At 41.6% G+C, this 23,467-nt stretch overlaps 1 protein-coding gene across 4 annotated transcripts in view; it reads right to left on the reverse strand.

Moving 5' to 3' along the window:
• WDFY2 (WD repeat and FYVE domain containing 2) overlaps window positions 1–23,467 on the reverse strand; it is a 191,729-nt gene that overhangs the window by 21,559 nt on the left and 146,703 nt on the right. For 3 of the 4 annotated variants that reach the window (XM_003927176.4, XM_074387659.1, XM_074387660.1), the window contains exons 6-7: window positions 22,257–22,369; window positions 11,767–11,893 (exon numbers count right to left, since the gene is read on the reverse strand). In XM_003927176.4, the coding sequence (XP_003927225.2) occupies window positions 11,767–11,893; window positions 22,257–22,369 (240 nt within the window). The remainder of the gene's footprint in view (window positions 1–11,766; window positions 11,894–22,256; window positions 22,370–23,467) is intronic. The other variant, XM_074387661.1, reaches the window with a different exon arrangement.

Here is a 23,467-nt window from a genome sequence, read left to right on the forward strand (position 1 = left end):
TTTCCAAACGAGCTTTTACTGCCCACAGACCGGGAGATTCCTGGGGGGAAAAGCGCTACAAGTTTCCAGCACAGCTGTTTCAGCCAGCGCAGCGGGTCTCTGCACAAGAACTCACACAAATCTGGGTGGCCATTTCAACTGGCATCTGGAATGCCTAGGAGACAGAGTGGCCCATTAAACTGAAAAAAGGGGGCTGAAATAGGGAGCCAGGCGATCTGGCGTGGCAGGTTCCACCCCTACAAAGACCAGCAATCTGAAATGCTCTGAACTGAGAGGTTTTTTGTTTTGTTTTTTGAGACGGAGTTTCGCTCTTGTTACCCAGGCTGGAGTGCAATGGCGCGATCTCGGCTCACCGCAACCTCCGCCTCCTGGGCTCAGGCAATTCTCCTGCCTCAGCCTCCTAAGTACCTGGGATTATAGGCACGCGCCACCATGCCCAGCTAGTTTTTTGTATTTTTAGTAGAGATGGGGTTTCACCATGTTGACCAGGATGGTCTCGATCTCTTGACCTCGTGATCCACTCGCCTCGGCCTCCCAAAGTGCTGGGATTACAGGCTTGAGCCACCGTGCCCGGCTGAACTGAGAGTTTTACAGCAAGCATAGCTGGACCCGGGATGGTCCAGCTCTGTGGGGGGAGGGTGTCCACCATTATGGAGGCAGTCCACCACTACCGAGGCAGTCCACCATTACAGAGGCAATCTGCCATTACAGAGGCAGTCTGCCATTACTGAGGCAGACCACCATTACCGAGGCAGTTCTAACTATACCTCTATAAACAAAACCACAAGGAAGTTCACACAGCAGCTGGGCAGAGCCCACGGCTTCTCAGCAACGCCTATGCTGGCAGACTGTGATTAGGCTACCTCCTCGTTGGGCAGGGCAACTCTGAAAAAAGGCAACAGCATGTCAGAAACTTACAAATAAAGCCCCATCTACCCCAGACAGAGCACCTGGGAAAAAAAGGCAGTTATGAGTTCCGCTGCAGCAGACTTAAACGATCTGCCCAGCAGCTCTGAACGGAACAACGGAGCTCACAGCTTAGCACTTGTGCTCCTATAGGGGACAGACCGACTCCTCAAGCAGCTTCCTGACCCTCATATATCCAAAGAGACACCTCATAAAGGAGAGCTCAGGCTGACATCTGGTGGGTATCCTTTTGGGACAAAGATAACAGAAGAAGAAACTGGCAGCAACCCTTAATGTTCTGCAGCTGATGCAAGTGATCCCCAGGCAAGGAGGATCTGGAGTGGACCTCCAGCAGTCCCACAGCAGAGGAGCCTGACTGTTAGAAGGAAAAATAAAAAACAGAAATAACTTCATCATCAACAAAAAGGACATCCACTCAGAGACCCCATCTAAAAGTCACCAACTACAAAGACCACAGGTAGATAAATCCACAAAGATGAGAAGAAACCAGTGAAAAAAGAATGAAAACACCCAAAATCAGAATGCTTCTCCTCCTCCAAGGGATCACAACTCTTCACCAGCAAGGGAACAAAGCTGGATAGAGAATCAGTTTGATGAACTGACAGAAACAGGCTTCAGAAAGTTGGTAATAACAAACTTCTCTGAGCTAGAAGAACATGTTCTAACCCAATGCAAAGAAACTAAGAACACTGAAAAGAGGTTTGATGAAATGCTAACAAGAACAAACAGCTTAGAAAAGGATATAAATGAATATATGGAGCTGAAAAACACAACAGGAGAACTTCACGAAGCATACACAAGTTTCAATAGATGAATTGACCAAGCAGAAGAAAAGATATCAGAGATTGAAGATTAACTCAATGAAATAAAATGACAAGGCAAGATTACAGTAAAAAGCAATGAACAAAGCCTCCAAGAAATATACGATTCTGTGAAAAGACCTAATCTACCTTTGATAGGTGTATCTGAATGTGACGGAGATAATGAATCCAAGCTGGAAAACACTCTTCAGGATATTATGCAGGAGAACTTCCCCAATCTAGCAAGGCAGGCCAATATTCAAGTCCAGGAAATACAGAGAACACCACAAAGATATTCCTCAAGAAGAGCAACCCCAAGGCACACAATTGTCAGATTCACCAGGGTTGAAATGAAGGAGAAAATGCTAAGGGCAGCCAGAGAGAAAGGTCAGGTTACCCACAAAGGGAAGCCTATCAGACTCACAGATGATCTCTGAGCAGAAACCCTACAAGCCGGAAGAGAGTGGGGGTCAATATTCAACATCCTTAAAGAAAAGAACTGGCTGGGCGCGGTGGCTCAAGCCTGTAATCCCAGCACTTTGGGAGGCCGAGGCGGGTGGATCACGAGGTCAAGAGATCGAGACCATCTTGGTCAACACGGTGAAACCCCGTCTCTACTAAAAATACAAAAAGTTAGCTGGGCATGGTGGTGCGTGCCTGTATTCCCAGCTACTCAGGAGGCTGAGGCAGGAGAATTGCCTGAACCCAGGAGGCGGAGGTTGCGGTGAGCCGAGATCGTGCCATTGCACTCCAGCCTGGGTAACAAGAGCGAAACTCCGTCTCCAAAAAAAAAAAAAAAAAAGAAAAGAAAAGAAAAGAACTTTCAACCCAGAATTTCATATCTAGCCAAACTAAGCTTCATAACTGAAGGAAAAATAAAATCTTTTGTGAACAAGCAAGTACTCAGAGATTTCATCACCACCAGGCCTGCTTTACAAGAGCTTCTGAAAGAAGCACTACACATAGAAAGGAACAACCAGTATCAGCCATTCCAAAAATGTACGAAAAGGTAAAGAGCATCAACATAATGAAGAATCTACAGCAACTAATGGGCAAAACAGCCAGCTAGCATCAAATGGCAGTATTAAACTCACATATATTATTATTAATCCTAAATTTAAATTGACTAAATGCCCCAATCAAAAGACACAGACAGGCAAATTGGACAAAAAGCCAAAACCCATCGGTATGCTGCATCCAGACCCCTCTCACATGCAAGGATATACAAAGACTCAAAACAAAGGGATGGAGAAAGATTTACTAACCAAATGGAGAGTAAAAAAAAAAAAGTAGTAGTTACAATCCTAGTCTCTGATAAAATAGACTTTAAAGCAACAAAGATCAGAAGAAGCAAAGAAGGTCATTACATAATGGTAAAAGGATCAATGCAACAAGAAGAACTAACGATCCTAAATATATATGCACCCAATACAGGAACACCCAGATACATAAGGCAAGTTCTTAATGACTTATAAAGAGACTTAGATTCCCACACAACAATAGTGGGAGACTTTAACATCACATTGTCAATATTAGACAAATCAAAAAGACAGAAAATTCACAAGGATATTTAGGATTTGAACTCAGACCTGGAACAAGTAAACGAAATAAACATTTATAGAACTCTCCACCCCAAATCCACAAAACATACATTCTTATCAGTACCACATCACACCTACCCTAAAAGTGACTACATAATTGGAAGTAAATCACTCCTCAGTAATTGCATAGCATTTCACAGGTTTAAATAAAATATTGGTTGGCTGCTTGTTTGTTATTGTCTTCCCTTATTCCTTCCTGTCTCCATTGTTAAGCACAATTATTGGCATAAAAGAGGTTTTCAGTACCCATTTTTAGACTGCATTCTAGCCTGGGCAATAAAGCAAGACTCCTGTTCTCTCTCTTTCTCCCTCTTTCTCTTCCTCTTTCTTCTTTCTCTGTTTCATTCTTTTCTTTCTTTCTCTTTCTTTTTTCCTCTCTTTTTACTGCGCCCCCCACCAAAAAAAAAAAGAAGAAAGAAAGAGGATAGGAAACAAACAGATGGAAAAACATTCCATGCTCATGGTTAGGAAGAATCAATATCGTGAAAATGGCCATACTGCCCAAAGTAATTTACAGATCCAGCACTATCCCCATCAAGCTACCTATGACCCTCTTAACAGAACTGGAAAAAACCACCTTAAACTTCACATGGAATTAAAAGAGAGCCCGTGTAGCCAAGTCAATTCTAAGCAAAAAGAACAAAGCTGGAAGCATCATGCTACCTGACTTTATACTACAAGGCTGCAGTAATCAAAACAGCATGGTACTGGTACCAAAACAGAGATATAGACCAATGGAACAGAACAGAGGCCTCAGAGGCAATACCATACATCTATGACCATCTGATCTTTGACAAACCTGACAAAAACAAGCAATGGAGAAAGGATTCCTTGTTTAATAAGTGGTGTTGGGAAAACTGGCTAGCCATGTGCAGAAAGCTGAAACTGGACCCCTTCCTGACACCTTACACTAATTAACTCCAGATGGATTAAAGACTTAAACAAAAGACCTAACACCATAAAAACCCTAGAAGAAAACCTAGGCAAACCCGTTCAGGACATAGGCATAGGCAAGGACTTCATGACTAAAACACCACAAGCATTGGCAACAAAAGCCAAAATAGACAAATGGGGTCTAATTAAACTCCAGAGCTTCTGCACAGCAAAACAAACTATCATCAGAGTGAACCAGCAACCAACAGAATGGGAAACAATTTTTGCAATCTACCCATCTGACAAAGAGCTAATATCCAGAATCTACAAAGAACTAAAACAGATTTACAAGAAAAAAGCAAACACACCCATTGAAAAGTGGGCGAAGGACATGAACAGACACTTTTCAAAAGAAGACATATATGAGGCCAACAAACATATGAAAAAATGCTCATTATCACTGGTCATTAGAGAAATGAAAATGAAAAACACATTGAGATGCCATCTGACACCGGTTAGAATGGCGATCATTAAAAAACCTAGAGACAACAGATGCTGGCGAGGATGTGGAGAAACAGGAACACTTTTACACTGTTGGTGGGAGTGTAAATTAGTTCAACCATTGTGGAAGACAGTGTGGCGATTCCTCAAGGGCTTAGAAACAGAAATTCTATTTGACCCAGCAATTCCATTACTATTTCCAAAGGATTATAAATCATTCTATTATAAAGACACATGCATATGTGTGTTCACTGCGGCACTGTTTACAATAGCAAAGACCTGGAACCAACCCAAATGCCCACTGATGATAGACTAGACAAGGCAAATGTGGCACATATACACCATGGAATACTATGCAGCCATAAAAAACGATGAGTTCACGTCCTTTGTATGGACATGGATGAATCTGGAAACCATCATTCTCAGCAAACTGACACAAGAACAGAAAATCAAACACTGCATGTTCTCCCTCATAGAAGGGTGTTGAACAATGAGAACACATAGACACAGGGAGGGAAGCATCACACACTGGGGTCTGTTGAGGGGGAATACGGTAGGGACAGCAGGGGGTAGGGATTTGGGGAGGGATAACCTGGGGAGAAATGCCAGATGTAGGTGAAGGGGGGATGGAGGCAGCAAACCACATTGCCATGTATGTACCTATGCAGCAATCCTGCATGTTCTGCACATGTACCCCAGAACCTAAAGTGCAATAAAAAATATATATAAAATACTACTACTAATAAAAGTATAGAGTGGCACCATTGTGACACTCAAGGGCAAGAAAAATCTATCTAGTTGCACAGACTTGTGACTCTGTGATTTGAATTACATTTCATTACATTGTTGAGGCATCTTGATACACATCAATTATCTTGTAAAACCAAAATAAGCTACATAAGGAACTTCTTTGCCATTCATAGCTGGCAGCAACATTCAGCAACAAATACATAATTTATGGGACTCCAGTACTGTTAATATTCCAATATAGAAAAGTGAAACACAGTGATGAATGCTGGATTAGAAGCTTGATAATAAAGCTGCTCTGGGACTTCTTGATTTAGGGATTCAAAATGTAACTACCTTGCAGTTAAAAGCTAGGTGAGGGAACATCCCAGGTTTACAGATTAAGGGTTACAAAGAATGAAAAGATACCTTCAAACATTCATGTTTCAGCTGACATCATTGTAGCATTTATACTAGAAAGCATTTAAAAACTGATAATTATTTCATGGAGGAGCGTTCCACATACTGCATTGCAAATGCTCTTACAAGTGCACAAAGCCTCCACTTTTCACAACTACCAGGATCTGTCATCTATAAATACTACACTTAGTGGGATGGCCTCATTTCCTTTCTCACCAGTCCTAGCAGCTATATAATTCGAGGGACTAGTCCAAAATGAAAACACAGAATCCCTTTAAAAAAATTTTATTAGGCCAGGCGCGGTGGCTCAAGCCTGTAATCCCAGCACTTTGGGAGGCCGAGGCAGGTGGATCACACGGTCAAGAGATCGAGACCATCCTGGTCAATATGGTGAAACCCCGTCTCTACTAAAAATACAAAAAAAAGTAGCTGGGCATGGTGGCACATGCCTGTAATCCGAGCTACTCAGGAGGCTGAGGCAGGAGAATTGCCTGAACCCAGGAGGCGGAGGTTGCGGTGAGCCGAGATCGCGCCATTGCATTCCAGCCTGGGTAACAAGAGCGAAACTCCGTCATAAAAAAAAAAAAAAATTTTATTAAGAATTACAAGATAGTGGCAGCAGTGCATTAAACCAAGTGTGGGGCCCTTCTAAGAATGGGGCCTTGTGTGACTGCACAGGTCGCAGGCCCATGAAGCCAGTCCTGTGTCTGATGATTAAGGGAGAGGGAAGAGAAGGCCTTATCCTCCTTAGAGAAACAGATCCTGGACACAAGCTAACATCTGCCCAACGGTCAACTTAAGGCTTTCTTTCATCCTCAAAAGTAGGAGGAACTCAAATGTATAGTATTGCTCATTTCTTTGATGAAAAGCTTATGTTATTTGGTGGGCATTTAATCAGTTAACCTTCTACCAGAGATCTCACTCTCCTATATGCATTAAGTCTTCACCAAGGACCAGAGAAAGCTGTGAGCAATCCACACAAGTGAGGTCTCCCGGACAATAATATGTAGGGTCATCCCAAGCCAAAGCACTCTAAAAGGGATCTGCTTCCTCAGGGATTCCTGGGCCACTGCCAAGCTAAACCTGAACTCACAGACCTTTGTCCAGGGGCACTGGTTTGAGCAGCAGCGATGCTCTGCTGTTTGGTGGCAGGGTGGATGTTCAGATTAGGCTCTCACCCTCTGTCCACTGGCATTTCCTGAACCCACTGTATTTTAGTTCATGTTGTTCACTGTTCTGGGTAACTTCCTAATCCTGAGAACTATGAGAATCTCTTCATCTAACATCCAAACCAAGAGTGATGCCCCTTCTCCCCTACCCCTGAGGCCTTCCACTTTCCAGTAAAACTGGTGAATGGTGTCATCTGTCTATTTTCATACTTCTAGCATGGCTCCACAAAGGCAGGGCTGTTTCCTAACTCACCTTTGTGCCTAACACAAAGTCTGGTATGCCTAAGTGCCTAACACCAAGTCTGGTATGCAGCTGGAGCTCAGTAAATGTGTTGACTGAGTTATGAATATATGTTAATATTTCCACAGGAAATTCTACAGAGAGAAACAGTAGTCGAATCACAAAGTAGGTTTTTTGACTTGGAATTTTTATGAACAAGAGTAATCTTAACAACTGCCATTTACCAGGCCCGAATTCCTGGGCTGATTATTTTATATGTATTACCTCATTTATATTTTTTGACAACCTTGTGAGGGGTTTTCCTTCCAATTTTGTCCTTATTTTAGAGATGAGAAAGCTGAAGATGAGTGAAGCACAGTGCCTCGCCTGAGGCTGCAGGCCAGTGGCAGGAAGGCCAGCTCAAACATAGTCTGACCTGACTCAGAGGCCTGCACACTAATGACCATGTTTTCTAGCCCTTCTGTCTTTCAGAAGATTCTACCTTCTATGAAAACTCTCATAGCTGATATTTTGATCTATTATGTGTTTAGCTAAATAGTTAGAAATAAAAAAGACATCTCTTCCCCTCTATCCTAATAGTACCCTAGTACTACAGTGGGAAATGCTCTTAAATTGCACAGATTTGCACAGAAAGAAAGCTGTCATTCATACTGATGCTTGTGCTCCTGTCCCCTAACCCAGAAGCTGAATGCAAGAATTCTGCTCCTTTTATAACTTTCAATGCAATTTACTCGATACAAGGGGAAAAGCACAAATTCTCTCAATGTATATTTACAAGTGGCTTATTTCTTTGCCAAAGGGCTTTAAGGAGGCTTATAACAAAATTCTCATGCATGCTAAGAGTAGTAAGAGAGAAATCAAGAGCTTGGATTTTGGAAAGAGAAAGAAAATACACAGACTGTAAGTGCCAAGGGTCATGGCTGTGACCTAGCCTCACGCAAGCTGCTGAATGCAGTCTTGGTGAGGGTTCCAACATGAGGAATAGCAAAGATCTTTACTCATGCTTTAAGTCAGGTAATATTAAATTATCATCAAGTCTTAGAGGTCTAGGAAAACACTATTAGAAAGAAAAATTATGGTCAAGAAATGACAGGATTATGTAAGAATTTAAAAGGGATCTAAAAAAACCAAGTACCATTATTAGCTATGACAAGGTAGGCATGAGATAATACATGTCCAGGTTTATGTTTCCGTGATAACCATCCAACTAGTAACTGATGCTTGCAAACATAACTGGTCCTGGAATCTAGAATTTTTTTTTTTTTTTTTTTTTGCCCTTCCTCCCACAGAGCTAGCACAGCGCATAATCACGATCCACTTGCTACAGGGAATAAATACACCAAAATGCTTCCAATGCAGATAATATTGTATAAAAGAATACTTTCTTAGCTTTTTTCCCTTGGACTCGGAAACAGTTTCACTGTCATCAATCGCTTTCTTTGGTGCTAAAGCTTTCTCTGCTTTATGGGATTTTTACACACCAAATCAAGCTAGTTATAAAAATGTCACATTTTCTGTTGCTGAAGGATGGTAAGAAGCTGCAGAACCCAGAACAGAAGACATGTGCAGCTGTCCCTCAACAGAATGGCTGGACATTTCCATACCAAGTCTTTCCATCCTGGGGAAGCCAGTCTGCTCTCCCTAGTTCCCAGGCTCACCAATTATGCCCCCAATTTGGAACTCTGGCCACCATCAGTTACCTTGGGGGTAGAGGGAAAACCAGGAACTGTAGGAGGGCAAAGGGCAGCTGAGAGGTCTAAGCATCACCAGGCATGTTGGGGTCCATGTGTTAGTCAATGTTCACTTTAGAATACCAAGTGCCTTGCTGAGGGCTGGATATATGAAAGGTGCTAATTAGCTCCCTGCTGGACTCAATTAAGGTTTAGCGACCTAAGCTACCAGCTGGGGTCTTTGAATACAGTACCTCAATAGTCTCTTCTAAAAATGATATCTGAGCTCTCTCTTTTATAGTGTTATTGCAAGATTAAACTGAGTCTCCGTGTTTTGAAAGCTCTTTGACAAAATATTAGGTGCTACTCAAATATGAGAATCACTGAATGCCAGCAGCTGACTTTCAGGGTGAAGGAATGGTGGCTGTGAAAGTTGTTCCCTGCTGGCCTGAAAGTGGTCTCCTTTTCTGCCAGATGATCCTGAAGCCTTTCCATGCCATCTCACTACTTCCAGCAGCTCTAGGGGCTTCTCTATCCCCACCCTGGTATTCAGACCCACTCTAACAGAGTGACACTGATTGATGCTAAGGAAGTTTACTCTACTGGCTCTGTGATACCAGAGCCACCCCTCTCAGGGCTAAGACCTAATGACAAGGAGTCCCTCATAGAGCTCACTTTACGTATTACTAAGCTTGAATTAAACAAACCACCAGGCAAAGGCCCTCTGCCCTTCATCCTGTGTAAAGGCACTTCTGCCTAGTTGCTCCTGATCTCAGCAGCCTGCCTGCCTACCTGTGCAAGTTCTAAGGGCATGATTCTATCAGCATGGACTCCAAGCAGGGTCTATTCCATTTTCTAAAAGGGCAAGTCTATACTTAGAAACTGAAAGACCTATTTGTTAAAGTTTTATTTTTCTAGGACTGACAGACTTATCTAAACTTTGTATCTTTTCCTTGCTTCACAAACTGTAGGTGTTAAGTTTCTCAGAACCACATTTTCCATTCAGGTCAAGGGCCCTTTGCACACAGTGATGCTGGTGTTAAGCCCTGCTGTAGTTGATCATCTGGTGCATGAAATCGTGCAAGAGTACTTGCAGTCTTCATTAACCACTGTGTAAACATAAAACCAGTTAGGAGTTAAACTGAATGAGTCCAGTAAATATTAGTCACCTTCATTCAAAACCTGCATTTCACTTCTCTGAAAGAGTCTAAGTTGGCAGCAATTACCTGGCAGATTAGATGATAATAGTGTTCCTCAACAGAACTGTGGTTTAGCATTTTTTTTTTTTTTTTTTTTTTTTTTTGGCAGGGGGATGGAGTCTCGCTCTGTTGCCCAGGCTGGAGTGCAGTAGCACAACCTCGGTTCACTGCAACCTCCACTTCCTGGGTTCAAGTGATTCTCCTGCCCCAGCCTCCAGAGTAGCTGGGATGACACGCACATGCCACCACATCCAGCTAATTTTCAAATTTTTAGGAGAGATGGGGTTTTACCATGTTGGCTAGCCTGGTCTCGAACTCTTAACCTTGTGATCTGCCCGCCTCAGCCTCCCAGAGTGCTGGTGTTATAGGCATGGTCATGCCTGGAGCCCTGGCTTCTTTTTTCTTCTCTTACATGGATGATGTGAACTCCTCTACAGAACCTGGATGTGTGTTCCCTTGTCATAAAGATAAACATAAGGGAACGATTCCTCTAATGAATTGATGACAAGGTCTGAGTGGCCCCACAAGCCAGGAGTGACCCCAGACAGCTGTTCTGTTCTCCAATATGAGAAAGAAGAGCTTAGTAGCTACTTCTCTAACACTGAATTCTAAAACTAAAACAATTATTTGTATATGGGTCCTCCAAAATTTAGTTTATGTCCAACAATTGCAAATTAGATTTAATTATTTAGCAGAATATTTTGAAACTTGGGTTTCCAAGCAGATTTATAGGAAAAGCTAACATTGCTTAAAACCGGTTAGATCATAGGAGCATTACTAACATTTGTTTATGGCTGCCAAGGGCTGCTCAATATCATTTTGAAAACTTTACAAGTAAAAAACAATTCAGATGAGCACTAGAGTTGTAAAGCAGATCTAACATTCTTTTATGCAAAAAGATTAGGCTTTTCCCCCAGGGACAGCAGGGTGTCTCAGGATGTGGGCTGAGGGTCACCAGTGGTGAGTTGCCTGGGAAGCTTGTCAAAGCACAGATCCACACAGTGCCAGAGGGCAAACAGAATCTTAGCAGACAGGGACTGGGCAACTTTTCACAAATTCCTCATTGATTCTCTGCGCCCAGCAAAGTTTGAGAACTGCTCTAAGGAAAGGCAAGGCTTTCTCTGCACTTCCTTGCAGTCCCATCAAACCTAACCCTTAAGGTAAGAGCCTAACATGAATCAAGGCAAGGACTCAATAAATATTTAGTCAAGTACAAAATGTACTGTGAAGGATCTTACCTCCTCTTTTCTGAATGCTGCCAAGGAGCTTGAAGCCACATTTGAACTCAATTATAGAAATTTTGTAAGCCTTTACAGCTTGTATTTTTAAGCTCTTTTTTTCTCACTCTCACATTTTTACTGTTATACTTTTCCCAGTTCTAATTTTTGCCTTTTATTTATTTGCTGCCATTATTTTATGGTTTTGTAAGCACTGTCAGATGCTCTGTGGAATAAAATGGGGTATAAGTATATAAACACAGCTTTACACAGTTATAAATCAAAGTGGCCAGTATTTGTGGTCCCGCCATGTTCCTTCCCATGCTAGGATCTTGCCATAGATACTGGCTGCACTCCTTTGTTCTAGCTGTCAGCCGAGAATCTTTTCTGAAAGTTCCTTACAAAAGCACCGGCAGTCTTACTTGTGTCCTTGGAGCTCGATGGCTGTTCCTTTTCTCCCACCGATGTCCCACATGATGACAGAGTGATCTGAACTGCCTGAGAACAACACCCGCTGGACTGGGTCCCAACAGAGAGCGGTCACCCCACCTGAGAGGACAGACACAGCCAGACATCAGTCACAAGATAAGACTCTTACCCACCAAAGAAATGTGAATGCAGTGGAGACAGGACCTAGTGCAGTTCCTGACACACAATAAATTTTTGTTGAAAGAACAAACAAATAAGTCCCCAAAGAGAAAAAAAATGGCTCCAAGGAAATTCCCACCCTTTAAGCATTTTTCACCAACATTTAATGTACCATAAATTACTGTAAAGACCAAAAGAAAATTTAAATGATAATAAACTGACCTTTAAAAGGGAGACATAATTCTAAGAAGAAATAAAAACATTACACTGTTCGGAAATATTAACTACATTTTCTTAACTGCTGCCTACCTCCCACCCCTGAAAATAACAGATGAGAAGAAAATAGGGCTTACAAATGCTCAATTAGATTTTTTTTATTCTTGAATATCAGATTTAATTAGGCCACAATATCAGAAATTAAAATTATGTTTGCTCCTTGGGAATTTTAATTTACAGATTCCAGGCAAACTATTTATGTTCTTAAATGTCAGTTTCTTCAACTGTAAAATGCAGATGACAGTAACACCACGACCACTTTGACTGTTACTAAGAATGATAACATCAACCTAGCCGTTACCTACTTCATAGGGTTGTAGGGAGAATTAGATCAATTACATAGGCCCACTCTACCACTCTAAACTGTGGTGTGCAGTACAGATGTGGGTTATTAGGATTACTCTAGTTGATGGCTATTAAATATTAGAATAGATTTTCTATGGTAGTCTCCTTGTAAATCAAACTAATGAAGGGCTATACTTTAAAAGTTTTGAGGGAAGTTTCTCTCATGCATTTGTTTCAGAAGAATACTTTCTTATTTTTCAAATGAGTCTTCTTAGTAAGATTTTTTTTTTAAGCTCAAAAAGGGGAGGGAAACCCCAAACTCTACTATTCTGGATTATGCTTCCTAGTGTCTTCTTAAACCTGCACCAATGCTGCTGGTATACACTCCTGCCCCTGTAAGAATAAACACAGCTTCCCCCAGTGCATATGTGGTTAGCTACTGCCTGCAGCCCAACCCTCACCCTCAACCACCAACATTCTCCACAATAGCAACCAAAGACAGTGATGGGTGCAGACATCATTAATTGTCTCTTAAACTGTACTGTCTGCTGAATTAATGAAGGAGCAGATGAATGCAAACATAAAGATCATTTTCTCCACTCACACAAGCCCTTGCTTAAATGTCACCTCCTCAGAGATACCTTCCTTGACTACACTCATCACTCTCCTGCCTACTCTGTTTTTTTTTTTTTAAATTGATTGTTTACTGCCCCAGTAGTACAGAAGCTCTAGGAGGGCTGGAGCTGTGGCTTGTTCACTACAGGATCCCTAAAACCTAGAATTCTGCCTGCCTTACCTACAGCAAGCACTCAATTAGCCTGGACAAATGGGCAAATGATTTAGTGATGGACTAAGAATATGAAAGAATTCCCTTGGCTTTGTTCCTGGCTGATGAAGCAGACATACAACACCTATTAATGGGTTAATATTAGATTAAATGGGTTAATTAGGTTAAATAGGTTAAGATTAAATGGGTTAATATATATAAGCACACAAAACAGTTCCTGGCACACAGGAAGCATGTGCCTGGCTGACTACTACTGTTAATGTGATGCCTTCATCTACTCCACTGCTCACTTCTTTAGGTCATGGCATACCCATGTCAAGGACAATCTCTGAGATTGTCTTGCTTGACTAAGCCACTACAAGTCAGGAGCTAGATAAGAGAAAGGTGACAAGTGTTTAATTTCCCCTATATAACACGGGAAATGGGTAGTTCAGGTTCTTTAAGGCATCATTGCCAGATTTAATAATGGTGGACACTGGTAAAAAGAATGATTAGAAAGGCTTTCTTGATTCCGTTAAAAAGACTTAATTGGAAGGGTTGGTTGTTCATCCTGTCAGAATCAACATGGAAATATTGAAATAGGGCTTACCATGAGCCAGGTGACAGATACCTTTAGATTTCCCTGACCAATATACACCTACACATCTAAGAACACTGCATCATGAAGAGCAGGCCCTCTGCCTTCTTTGTTGATGACTATGGGATGAGGATGGTTTATGCGGATAGAAGAGAAAGTTTAGATACGGTGTTATAAGTGTACAGGCTCTGAAACCAGAATCTAGTCTTAAATCCCAGCTCTGTCTTTATTAGGTATAGGACTTGGTGCAAATTATTTAATGTCTCTGTGCCTCAGAAGTCTCACCTGTAAAACAGGGATGATTATAGTACCTAACCTACAGTTTTGTTGAGATTAAATGGGTTAATATAAATAAGCACACAAAACAGTGCCTAGCATATGGGAAGCATTACTCACTAAATGTCAGCTATGATTACAGTACAAGAGACCTCATCTACACAATCTCTATGATGGTGTCCTTTTTTGAGTCAGCCTTAAGGCAGTGACCAGCTTGTTCTATGCTATCCCACCCATCATGAGATCAATGAAGGTCTAGCTTTGCCGCATTGTATCAGGCCAGAAGGGGCCAGGGATAGGAAGGGGAGTTCTTAGTAACACAGAGTTAGGAAGGGAAATAGATAATCTGGTTAAAGCAAGTCAGAGTATATTCATCAGACCCTCCCAGGGCTTAGAGTGGAAGAGAAAGAGGTCAAGAGATCGAGACCATCCTGGTCAACATGGTGAAAACCCGTCTCTCCTAAAAATACAAAACATTAGCTGGGCATGGTGGTGCGTGCCTGTAATCCCAGCTACTCAGGAGGCTGAGGCAGGAGAATTGTCTGAACCCAGGAAGTGGAGGTTGCAGTGAGCCGAGATCGCGCCATTGCACGCCAGCCCGGGTAACCAGAGTGAAACTCCATCTCAAAAAAAAATAAGAATAATATATATATATATATATATATATAATATATATAAAATTTCTAAAAATCTTTATACTCTCTGATTCAGTTCTACATTTGGGATTCTCTTCTAACTAATTGGAAATGTGAACAGAGCTGTATGCGTAAAAATGTTCATCTTAGCAAAATGTATAATACTTAAAAGAAAAATCTAAAAATAGGTGAAATAAGATACATACATGTTTGAGATACTAGCCAGCAACTAACAGTTATATTTATGAGGGTATATAGTAGTATAAATTGGATAATTATGAAAACTTTTATTTTAAAAATATTTTGGCAATTTTTTTATTTTGATAAAATACATATAACATGAACTTTACCATTTCAACCTTCTAGGTGTACAAGTCATGCACTGTGCAAGTCAGTGACATGAAGTACATTCACAGTGTTGGGCAGCCATCACCACTATCCATTTCCAGAACTTTTTCATCATCCTTAATAGAAGACCTGTGCCTACTAAAGAATAAGTAAAATACTTTATTTATTTCTAAGAATTAAACCATTTAATTTAAAAATTATTCTGTAGGTCATATTAGGGAGGCCAAAGGAAGGAAGAAGCATAAAATAAAACACTTAAAGGGACCAGAAAGATGGAATAACTTGAAATGAAATCAAATGAAATGGAACAAATGCTTTTTATCATTTAAAATAGAAACACTGGAAAACCACAAGCATTGAAGCCCTGGGCTCTGCCCCCAGCGTGGGTTGGGGTGTGAGGTGTGTGTCTGCACTGCTTGGAATGCAGGCTGGCTGAAGGTGGTTTCTCTGCTGCCAGAAGCGTTAGTTCTTCAGGAAACCCTATGTGCAGAGAGATGCAGGAAAAGATAAGGGAGAGGCCGGTTTCCATCAGCACCTCTCCCCACCGCGTCTCTGATACTTGGTGTCTTGCATAGCCTTCCCATCAGCTCCCACCCCAGGCTGTCCTGGATGCCTCTTGCTTATTGCTCTCCCATTCCTCTCTGCCATTCAATTCAGCAGAACAGTTGAGTAAACATTTATTTGGCACCCAGCCAAAATTTAATATGTATTACCAAAATGCTTAGGGAACTAATTTTTTTTTTTTGGAGACCTTTACCACATACCTTGCAAAAGTGAAAGACCATGTGGAGTGTTACAAAATCAGGGTTGCAAACTGCTGGGTCTGTCTTTCCCAGAGTGTGATATGGTAACTCAGCAGAGGGAGTGTCACACCACCCTCAAGTGTAATAGGTGTAGGCCAACATAAGGCTAAAGGAGAGGAAGAGCCTCTTGAATAAAATATCTGACTTTCTGATGCTTGCATTTTGCTCTAGGGTGAAGTGACAAGCGTTTTTGTCAAGCTAAATGCCCTCCATCTCTAGACTATATCTTCATCCGGAGATCCACAACCGTTCACCCAGCTGTCTCTTTTCTGCCACCCCAGGGACATGTTCAGTTCAAGCACAGTGCTGTTCTCTCCCAGACCTGCTCCCCCAGCAGTGCTCCAGGTTTCAGGAAATGCCATCACCAGACACACCAGCAATACATGCTACAGACAGAAGCCTTGGGAGTCACTGCTACCCCAGTCAGTTACCAAGTGCTGCTGACCCCTGCTTTCCAAACAGATCTTAAATCTCCCTGCCTTGTCTCCACACATTGCTGTCCCCTAGTCCAAACAAAGTCAGCTGTCCGAGGGACTCCAGCAGTAGCCTCTGAAACAGTGTCTGTTCGTCTATTCTGTTCCCAGTCAATCTACCACCTACCGCTGCCACAGTGGCTTATTAAAATGCAAATCATGTCACTACTCTATTTAGACTTCATCACTGGTTTCCCACCAACCTGAGACTAATGCCTGAAGCTCCTAACACTACTTGTAAGGTCATTTGCCTTTGTGTGGTTGCTAACATTTTCCCACTCTATGCCGCTGGAATGGCCCCACCACCTAGGTAATTCCCTTTTTTCTTTAAAGTGCTATTTAAATACCACTTCTGGCCTGGCACTGTGGCTCATGCCTGTAATTCCCGCACTATGGGACGCTGAGGTGAGTGCATCACTTGAGGCCAATAGTTCGAGACCAGCCTGGCCAACAGAGTGAAACCCCGTTTCTACTAAAAATACAAAAATTAGCTGGGCATGGTGGCACGTGCTTGTGAATCCCAGCTACTTGGGAGGCTGAGGCAGGAGAATTGCTTGAACCCAGGAGGTAGGGGTTGCAGTGGGCCAAGACTGCACCACTGCACTCCGGCCTGGGTGGCAAAGCAAGACTCCATCTCAAAAAAAGAAAAAACCAAAACTAAAACCACTTATTTGGGAAGCCTCCCTTTAGTTCTCTGCATGAGGAGAGGATCTTTTGTAATTTGCTTCCAAAGAAGCCACTCTGCACATCAGGACTCCACAGTGCCTGCTACTCATAATGTTTGGATGAATTATCTGTAACTACTGGTCTAATGCATGCTGGCTGGAAGATGGGTAAAGGCAAAAATTATGCTTGTTTTATTCACTCACATGTCCTGGCACCATCATATCTATATATGATGACAATTCGCACCTACTGACCTGCAGTTTATATAAACTGGATCTGTGTGAGTCTCTCCTGTAAACAAAAATTGAAGTTCTAAATTATAAAAACTTGCATCTTTGCATTGAACTGTGACTTTCTTAGTTTGTTTAGTTATTTTTGTTATAGTTACACTGTTCCCTTCAATAATTCCCCTTATGGCTCATAAACAACTTTGTATTTAATTCTTCACTAATGAGTATGCTTTGGCAGATTTACATTCAAGCCCCCCTGTTTCAAATATGTTCATGCTAATAAAATAATTTCTTAGAAATAAAAGAAAAAAAGACTGTTATTAACAGTTAATTATTAACACTATTAATTTCCAATGGTCAAAATATGATTTTTGGCTGGATGTGGTGGCTCAGGCCTGTAATCCCAACACTTTGAAAGGAGGCTGAGGTGGGTGGATCATTTGAGGTCAGGAGTTCAAGACCAGCTGGCCAACATGGCAAAACCCTGCCTCTACTAAAAATACAAAAATTAGCTGGGTGTGTTGGCGGGCACTTGTAGTCCCAGCCACTCTGGAGGCTAAGGCAGGAGAATTCCTTTAAACTGGGAGGTGGAGGTTGCAGTGAGCTGAGATCACGCCACTGAGCTCCAGCCTGGGCAACAGAGCAAGACTGTCTTTAAAAAAAAAAAAAAAAAAAAAAAAAAAGATTTTTTTTCTTCTTTATTAAAGTTAGTTTATGACTTTTTCACAGAAATACATTCTACTTTCTGCAGAAACAGCAGAAATGGCAAAGAACCATGATACTTGGCATTTAGCTCCAGAAAGAAAACCAGCAGAGGGAGCATAAGAACATAAAACTAGTTTCCTAAATCCCAAGGGATTAGAAAAATGTTATGCTTTGGCCTCTGGGCATGACTACTAGGTCGATCCCCTCATTAACCCACATTTTTGTATGACCTTCTGTACTGTGAGAGAGAGTGATGGGGTGAAGGGTTATGACTCTGGACACATACTGAAGACCTGTCTGCTTCTGAGTTTGCATCTGGAGTGATGGGACCTCCAAAGCTGCTCTTTAATGGAACTGGATTAACTTTAGAGTGTTCATTTTGTCCTTTCAAAAATCCCTTTACCAGAATTGAGACTAGCTGTATTTGGGACCTCCCAGGGCCCAGAATGAGCCTACTACTTAGGAAGAGCTCAACAATATGTCTAAACCACCATGGACTCTCTTAGATGCCCTCACTCTAGCTTTACAGGAATAGTTGTGTTGTAGCCACATTCATGATGGGCAGATACTACTGTTTAGGAATAACGACGAGGTAATGATCTGACCTGCTACATTTGTCTTCCTGTCCGTTAGTGAACTTCCTGGGCCATTTCCTGTTTTTCTCTAAGGTATTTCTTGATAAAAATAAAATGAAAATGCTTTAAACTCTTAAAGATAAGGCACAATGCCAAGGTCATGTTTCATATCAGAACAAGCCTGTAAAACATGGGACCCTTGAGCCACATGCGGCTGACAACAGTACTTAGAAGCCACTACTGCCCCTTTTCTGACCTGGAGGCAACAATACAAAACTCAGAGGGCTCCTATTAGCAGCCATACAGTGACTGGGTGAGTGGTTGAGTGCCTGATTACTGGAGACTCAAGAGGTCAGGCTGAAAGCCACCCCGGCCTAAAGCAAACCTGGAAACCATCAGGTCCATTATCAGGACTGCAGAATACACCTCTGAATTCTACCTTGAATGCATCCACTCCTGACTTTCCCACTGCCATGGTGCCATCTCAAGGGACAGTTCCCTACCAGCTTTTCAATTCCACTCTCTACTCTACTGCCAGACAATCTTTTAAAATTCAGTCAGGTTACCTTCTTTGCTTCAAACTCTTTAATAGTCTCTCAGTGACGTGCCAGCACTGCCTCAGTGATGGGAAGTGAGCATGCTTCCTTTCTGGCTGCCCCTTCACCCTGACCTCCCCGCTCCCTCCCTCATACTCAGTGTTCCCACCAAAAAAAGAGTGATAGCAATTCTCAACAGAGCCATGCTCTTGCACATTTCCTTGCCTTGAACACGCTGGTTTTCTCTGCCTGAGTTGCTCTTCTCATTTGTTTTCCATGAACTCAATACTTACTCATCCCCAAAGATCTGAGGTCAGGCAGTGACTCCCAAGGAGGCCATCCCTAACTGCCTCCACCTCCTTCAAGTGGGCTGCCCTTCCGTGTTCCCAGAAGTGCAAGGTGCTCACTCCCTGCCTGCCCTTGCCACCATGTGCTAGAACTGTGATTCGGCTTTTGTCTCTCTCACTGGGTTGTGAAGAATTTGAGGACAATGACTGTGCCTTTTACTCTGTGACTGGGAGGAATGGCTGAGATGACAAGGGACAACACAGAGGTTAAAGAGAAGGGGACCCAGGAAGATCCTGGACACCACAGACCACAATGGAGCCTGAGAAAGCCAGCAGCATAGTAGAAGAAAAGCCAAAGGAGGGCAGTTACAGCCAGAAGGAATGGCAACAATGTAAAAGGCTGCTGAACAGTTAAGTACGACAAGGTTTACAGCATGCCCCAGAAGGCTGCTGGACAGCTCGGGGACTGCAGTTTCAGTGGCATAATAATGACAAACCAGATTGTAGGGAGCTAGAAGGCAAATTGGAAGTGAAAAATATGAAGCAGCTGGGAAAACTATATTCTTCTAAGAAACACTGTTGTTTGCTACAACTTGGATGAACCTTGAGTACATTATGCTGAGTGAAATAAGCCTGTCACAAAAGGACAAATACTGCATGATTCCACTCCTGTGAGTCACCTAGACTAGTCACATTCATAGAAACAGAAAGCAGAATAACAGTTTCCCGGGAATGGTGGGGCTGGGGCGGTGGTTAGTGGGGGGAGGTGGAGAGGATGGGGACTTAATGTCCAAGGGAAGAGAGTTTCAGTTTCACAAGATGAAAAAGATTCTGTGACGGAAGGTGGTGATGACTGCACAACAGTGTGAATGTAGTTAAAGCCACTGAACAGCGCATTTAAAAATGGTTAAAGTGGTAAATTTTCTGTTTTACACATTTTACCATATTTTTTTTAAAAGTATTGCTATCAAGAGAATAAGAAGGAAATTGCTGTAAGACATGGGAATGAGAGGGTGTTGGTTTGTTTTCCTACCAGAGAGGCAAGAAACATAAGCATGTTAATAAATTGAGAAAGATGAGTTAGTCAAAAGAGAGACCAAGGCAATCTATTTGGTATGGTGACCCTGAGAATAGCCTGGGGCCAGAGGAAAGCAGCTTTCCTGCACGGAGAAGAGAAGAAAATGTGTTTGTTGGGGTGGGGAGATATGCAGTGGACAAGAAATATGTTTTTTAAAAAAAGCTTCTATCTGATAGTTTTTGAAGGACGAGGCAAGGAATGAAATGGAGACAGGGGCTTAGGAAGGATGGTGAAGGTCTCTGTTTAGGGGCCTGGGAGAAGGAGTGAACTGAGAACAGGGAGAGGGATTATTAGGCAACTTCATGACTCTGCAGAGGATATTGTGAGTGTGCAATGGTCATGATGGTCTAAGCCTCAAGGCAGCATGACTACTGTAGACCCAGCAGCTAGCTGCACAAGGAGAAAAGGTAGAGAGTTAGTCTGAATCAGAAAGGCTTGCCAAGAAGGCAGAATATTTACCTTCACAGAGCTGAGGATACTGGGAAGGCACGGGTGAATTAATGCACCACTGGGAGGAAAGGTGATGCAGGGGTTGAGACGTTGGGAAACGGGAGGGACTGCGGGCTGGAATGTGCCACAAGGGGAAACCATAAGTGGAACAAAGTAAAGGTGCAGATAACTGGAGGATGAGGAGGCTGAAGTCTGCAGTGAAGCACAGAAATTTAAGAGTTCTGAGGTGGGACTGTTCTGGGTGCCCCCCAGACCCCTAGGCCCAGTCTTGGTCAAAGTTTGGTGAGGGTGTGAGTGACTAAAAAAGAAATTCAATCAGGGAAGACCAGGGTCCTAATCACAGGGTATATTTCTATGTGTTCTTCCTCCCAAAGGCATAAATAAAGGTGATCTTTTATGACTCTTCTTCCTTGGGATTCAATTTTCTCCTTACTATATGTTTCTTATTCCAGCATTCCATTTTTTTCCCTTTAGGAAGCCCCTTATGATCTAGTTACTATCCAATTTTACATCTTCTTTCCCCTACTTTTTTTCTTAAAACATCTAAACTCAGGATTATCCCATTTTATGCAAAATCACGGGTTGCTGGCCAGTAAAAAACAGAAAGAAAATAACCATGAAAACTGGCAATGACTCGTTTTCTAGGGTCAATGTGTTCTAGAGTCAATAGTACTTTAAAACTACTAGCAAAAAATTAATCATCATCATCTATAAAGTCTTTCAAAGGCTAAGCATGAATATTTTATGTTACCCTTGCTTAAATGACCCTGAGCAGACCAATAACATAAAGGGGACCTTGGGTTTTAAACTGAAAAGAATACAAAGGAAGGAAAGTTGGAGAGGATCTTGACCTTTTTCACAAAGTCTAGCTACCCATGAAGAGGATACCGGTCTTTTCATTTGAGTTGGAAATGGGAATCTTTCTTGTATACCATCTTCTAACTCCAGGAAGGGCAAGGTCAGACCAAGGCAGCTGTCTTTTTGGTCTTCTGGGGTTTGGGCCTTCTGGGGTTTGAGCCGTCTGAGGCCACATGGTCTCAAACAATGCTTCATTATTGTAGGCCAAACACTGGCTTTCTCCGGTGCAATATGACAGAGAAGCAAATTATCAACATTTTCAAAATAGACTGGTTTCTATTTTGTTTGGATTATACAGAAAAATGTTTGATGTTTTATCTTACTGAACCATTTTGAAATCAGTTAAGCAGATCATGTGTACTTTTGCACAAGCATGGATTGTACTTTGCCACTTTCAAAACCTATCTGAACATCAGTAGATGCAGTAGGCAATATCTCACTGTGTTATCAGCACATGATGATTTTGCTGTTAATCCTACCTGTGTGTCCTCTGAATGTTGTGACGAGGGTGCAGTTTTCTTGCTCCAGTTTGAGGATTGTTACTTGGCCTGAGTGGTCACCAATAAACACATGCCGGGTTTCAACATCAAATCTGTCATGTAAGCATTAAGGATTGTTTCTCAAAATTGAATGGGGGAATTTACAACGAAAAAACAGGGCATAAATGTAACAAGGAATACACAAATGCCATCTGAGGAAAACTTAAAGACAGTACTGAAAGACACAAAGTGAACTTAACCAAATGAAGGACATACTGTATTATTGGACGATAAGGATTAAAACTCAAAGATGTCATTTCTTGCTCCATTAATGTATACATTTAAAATCTTTACATTACATTTTTAAACTATCAACACATGTTTTCTAGCTAAGTGTTCATATGGAAAAATAAATAAGCAAAAAGAGCCAAAATACTCTGAAAATAATAAAATACTCTGAAATAAGCAAAAAGAGCCAAGAATACTCTGAAAATAAAACTCAAAGATATCACTTCTTGCTCCATTAATGTATACATTTAAAATCTATACATTTTTAAACTATCAACACATGTTTTCTAGCTAAGTGTTCATATGGAAAAATAAATAAGCAAAAAAGAGCCAAGAATACTTTGAAAATAAGTATGCTAAGTGATAGGGAGGTTGGCCCTACCAGATATTTTAAAATGTTAGAAAGTTTAATTGAAAGTATGGTATTTATGTATAAATAGACTAATAGAACAGAATGCAAAGTCAAGAAATAGACCCAAAAGCACACTTAAATTTAGTAAATGTCTGATGAAGGTAGCTTTTCAAATGAATAAGGAAAAGATGGATAAAAAAAAAATGATGTTGGCACAAACTGAACAGCCATTTGGAAAAAGAAAATAGAATCTGTATTTCACATTGTATACCAGGACAGATTCCAAATGAATTAGGGATCTAAATGCAGAAAATGAAAACATAAGCTTAGGTAGGAAAGTTTCTTTGTAACCTCAGAGTGGGAAAAGCTATGACTCAAAACCACAACAAATATTATGAGCAAAGCCAAAAGACAAACTGGAAAAAAATATTTGGAACTTATGTCACAAAGGGCCCAAATCTCTAATACAAAAAGAGCAATCAAGAAGACAAAGATCACAAACCTAATAGAAAAATGGGTAAAATTTGAAAGGAACTATTAATAGGTAGTTCAAGGAGAAATCAAAATGGTG

This window comes from Saimiri boliviensis, chromosome 16, assembly GCF_048565385.1.
Source record: "Saimiri boliviensis isolate mSaiBol1 chromosome 16, mSaiBol1.pri, whole genome shotgun sequence".
Taxonomy (NCBI): Eukaryota; Metazoa; Chordata; class Mammalia; order Primates; family Cebidae; genus Saimiri; species Saimiri boliviensis.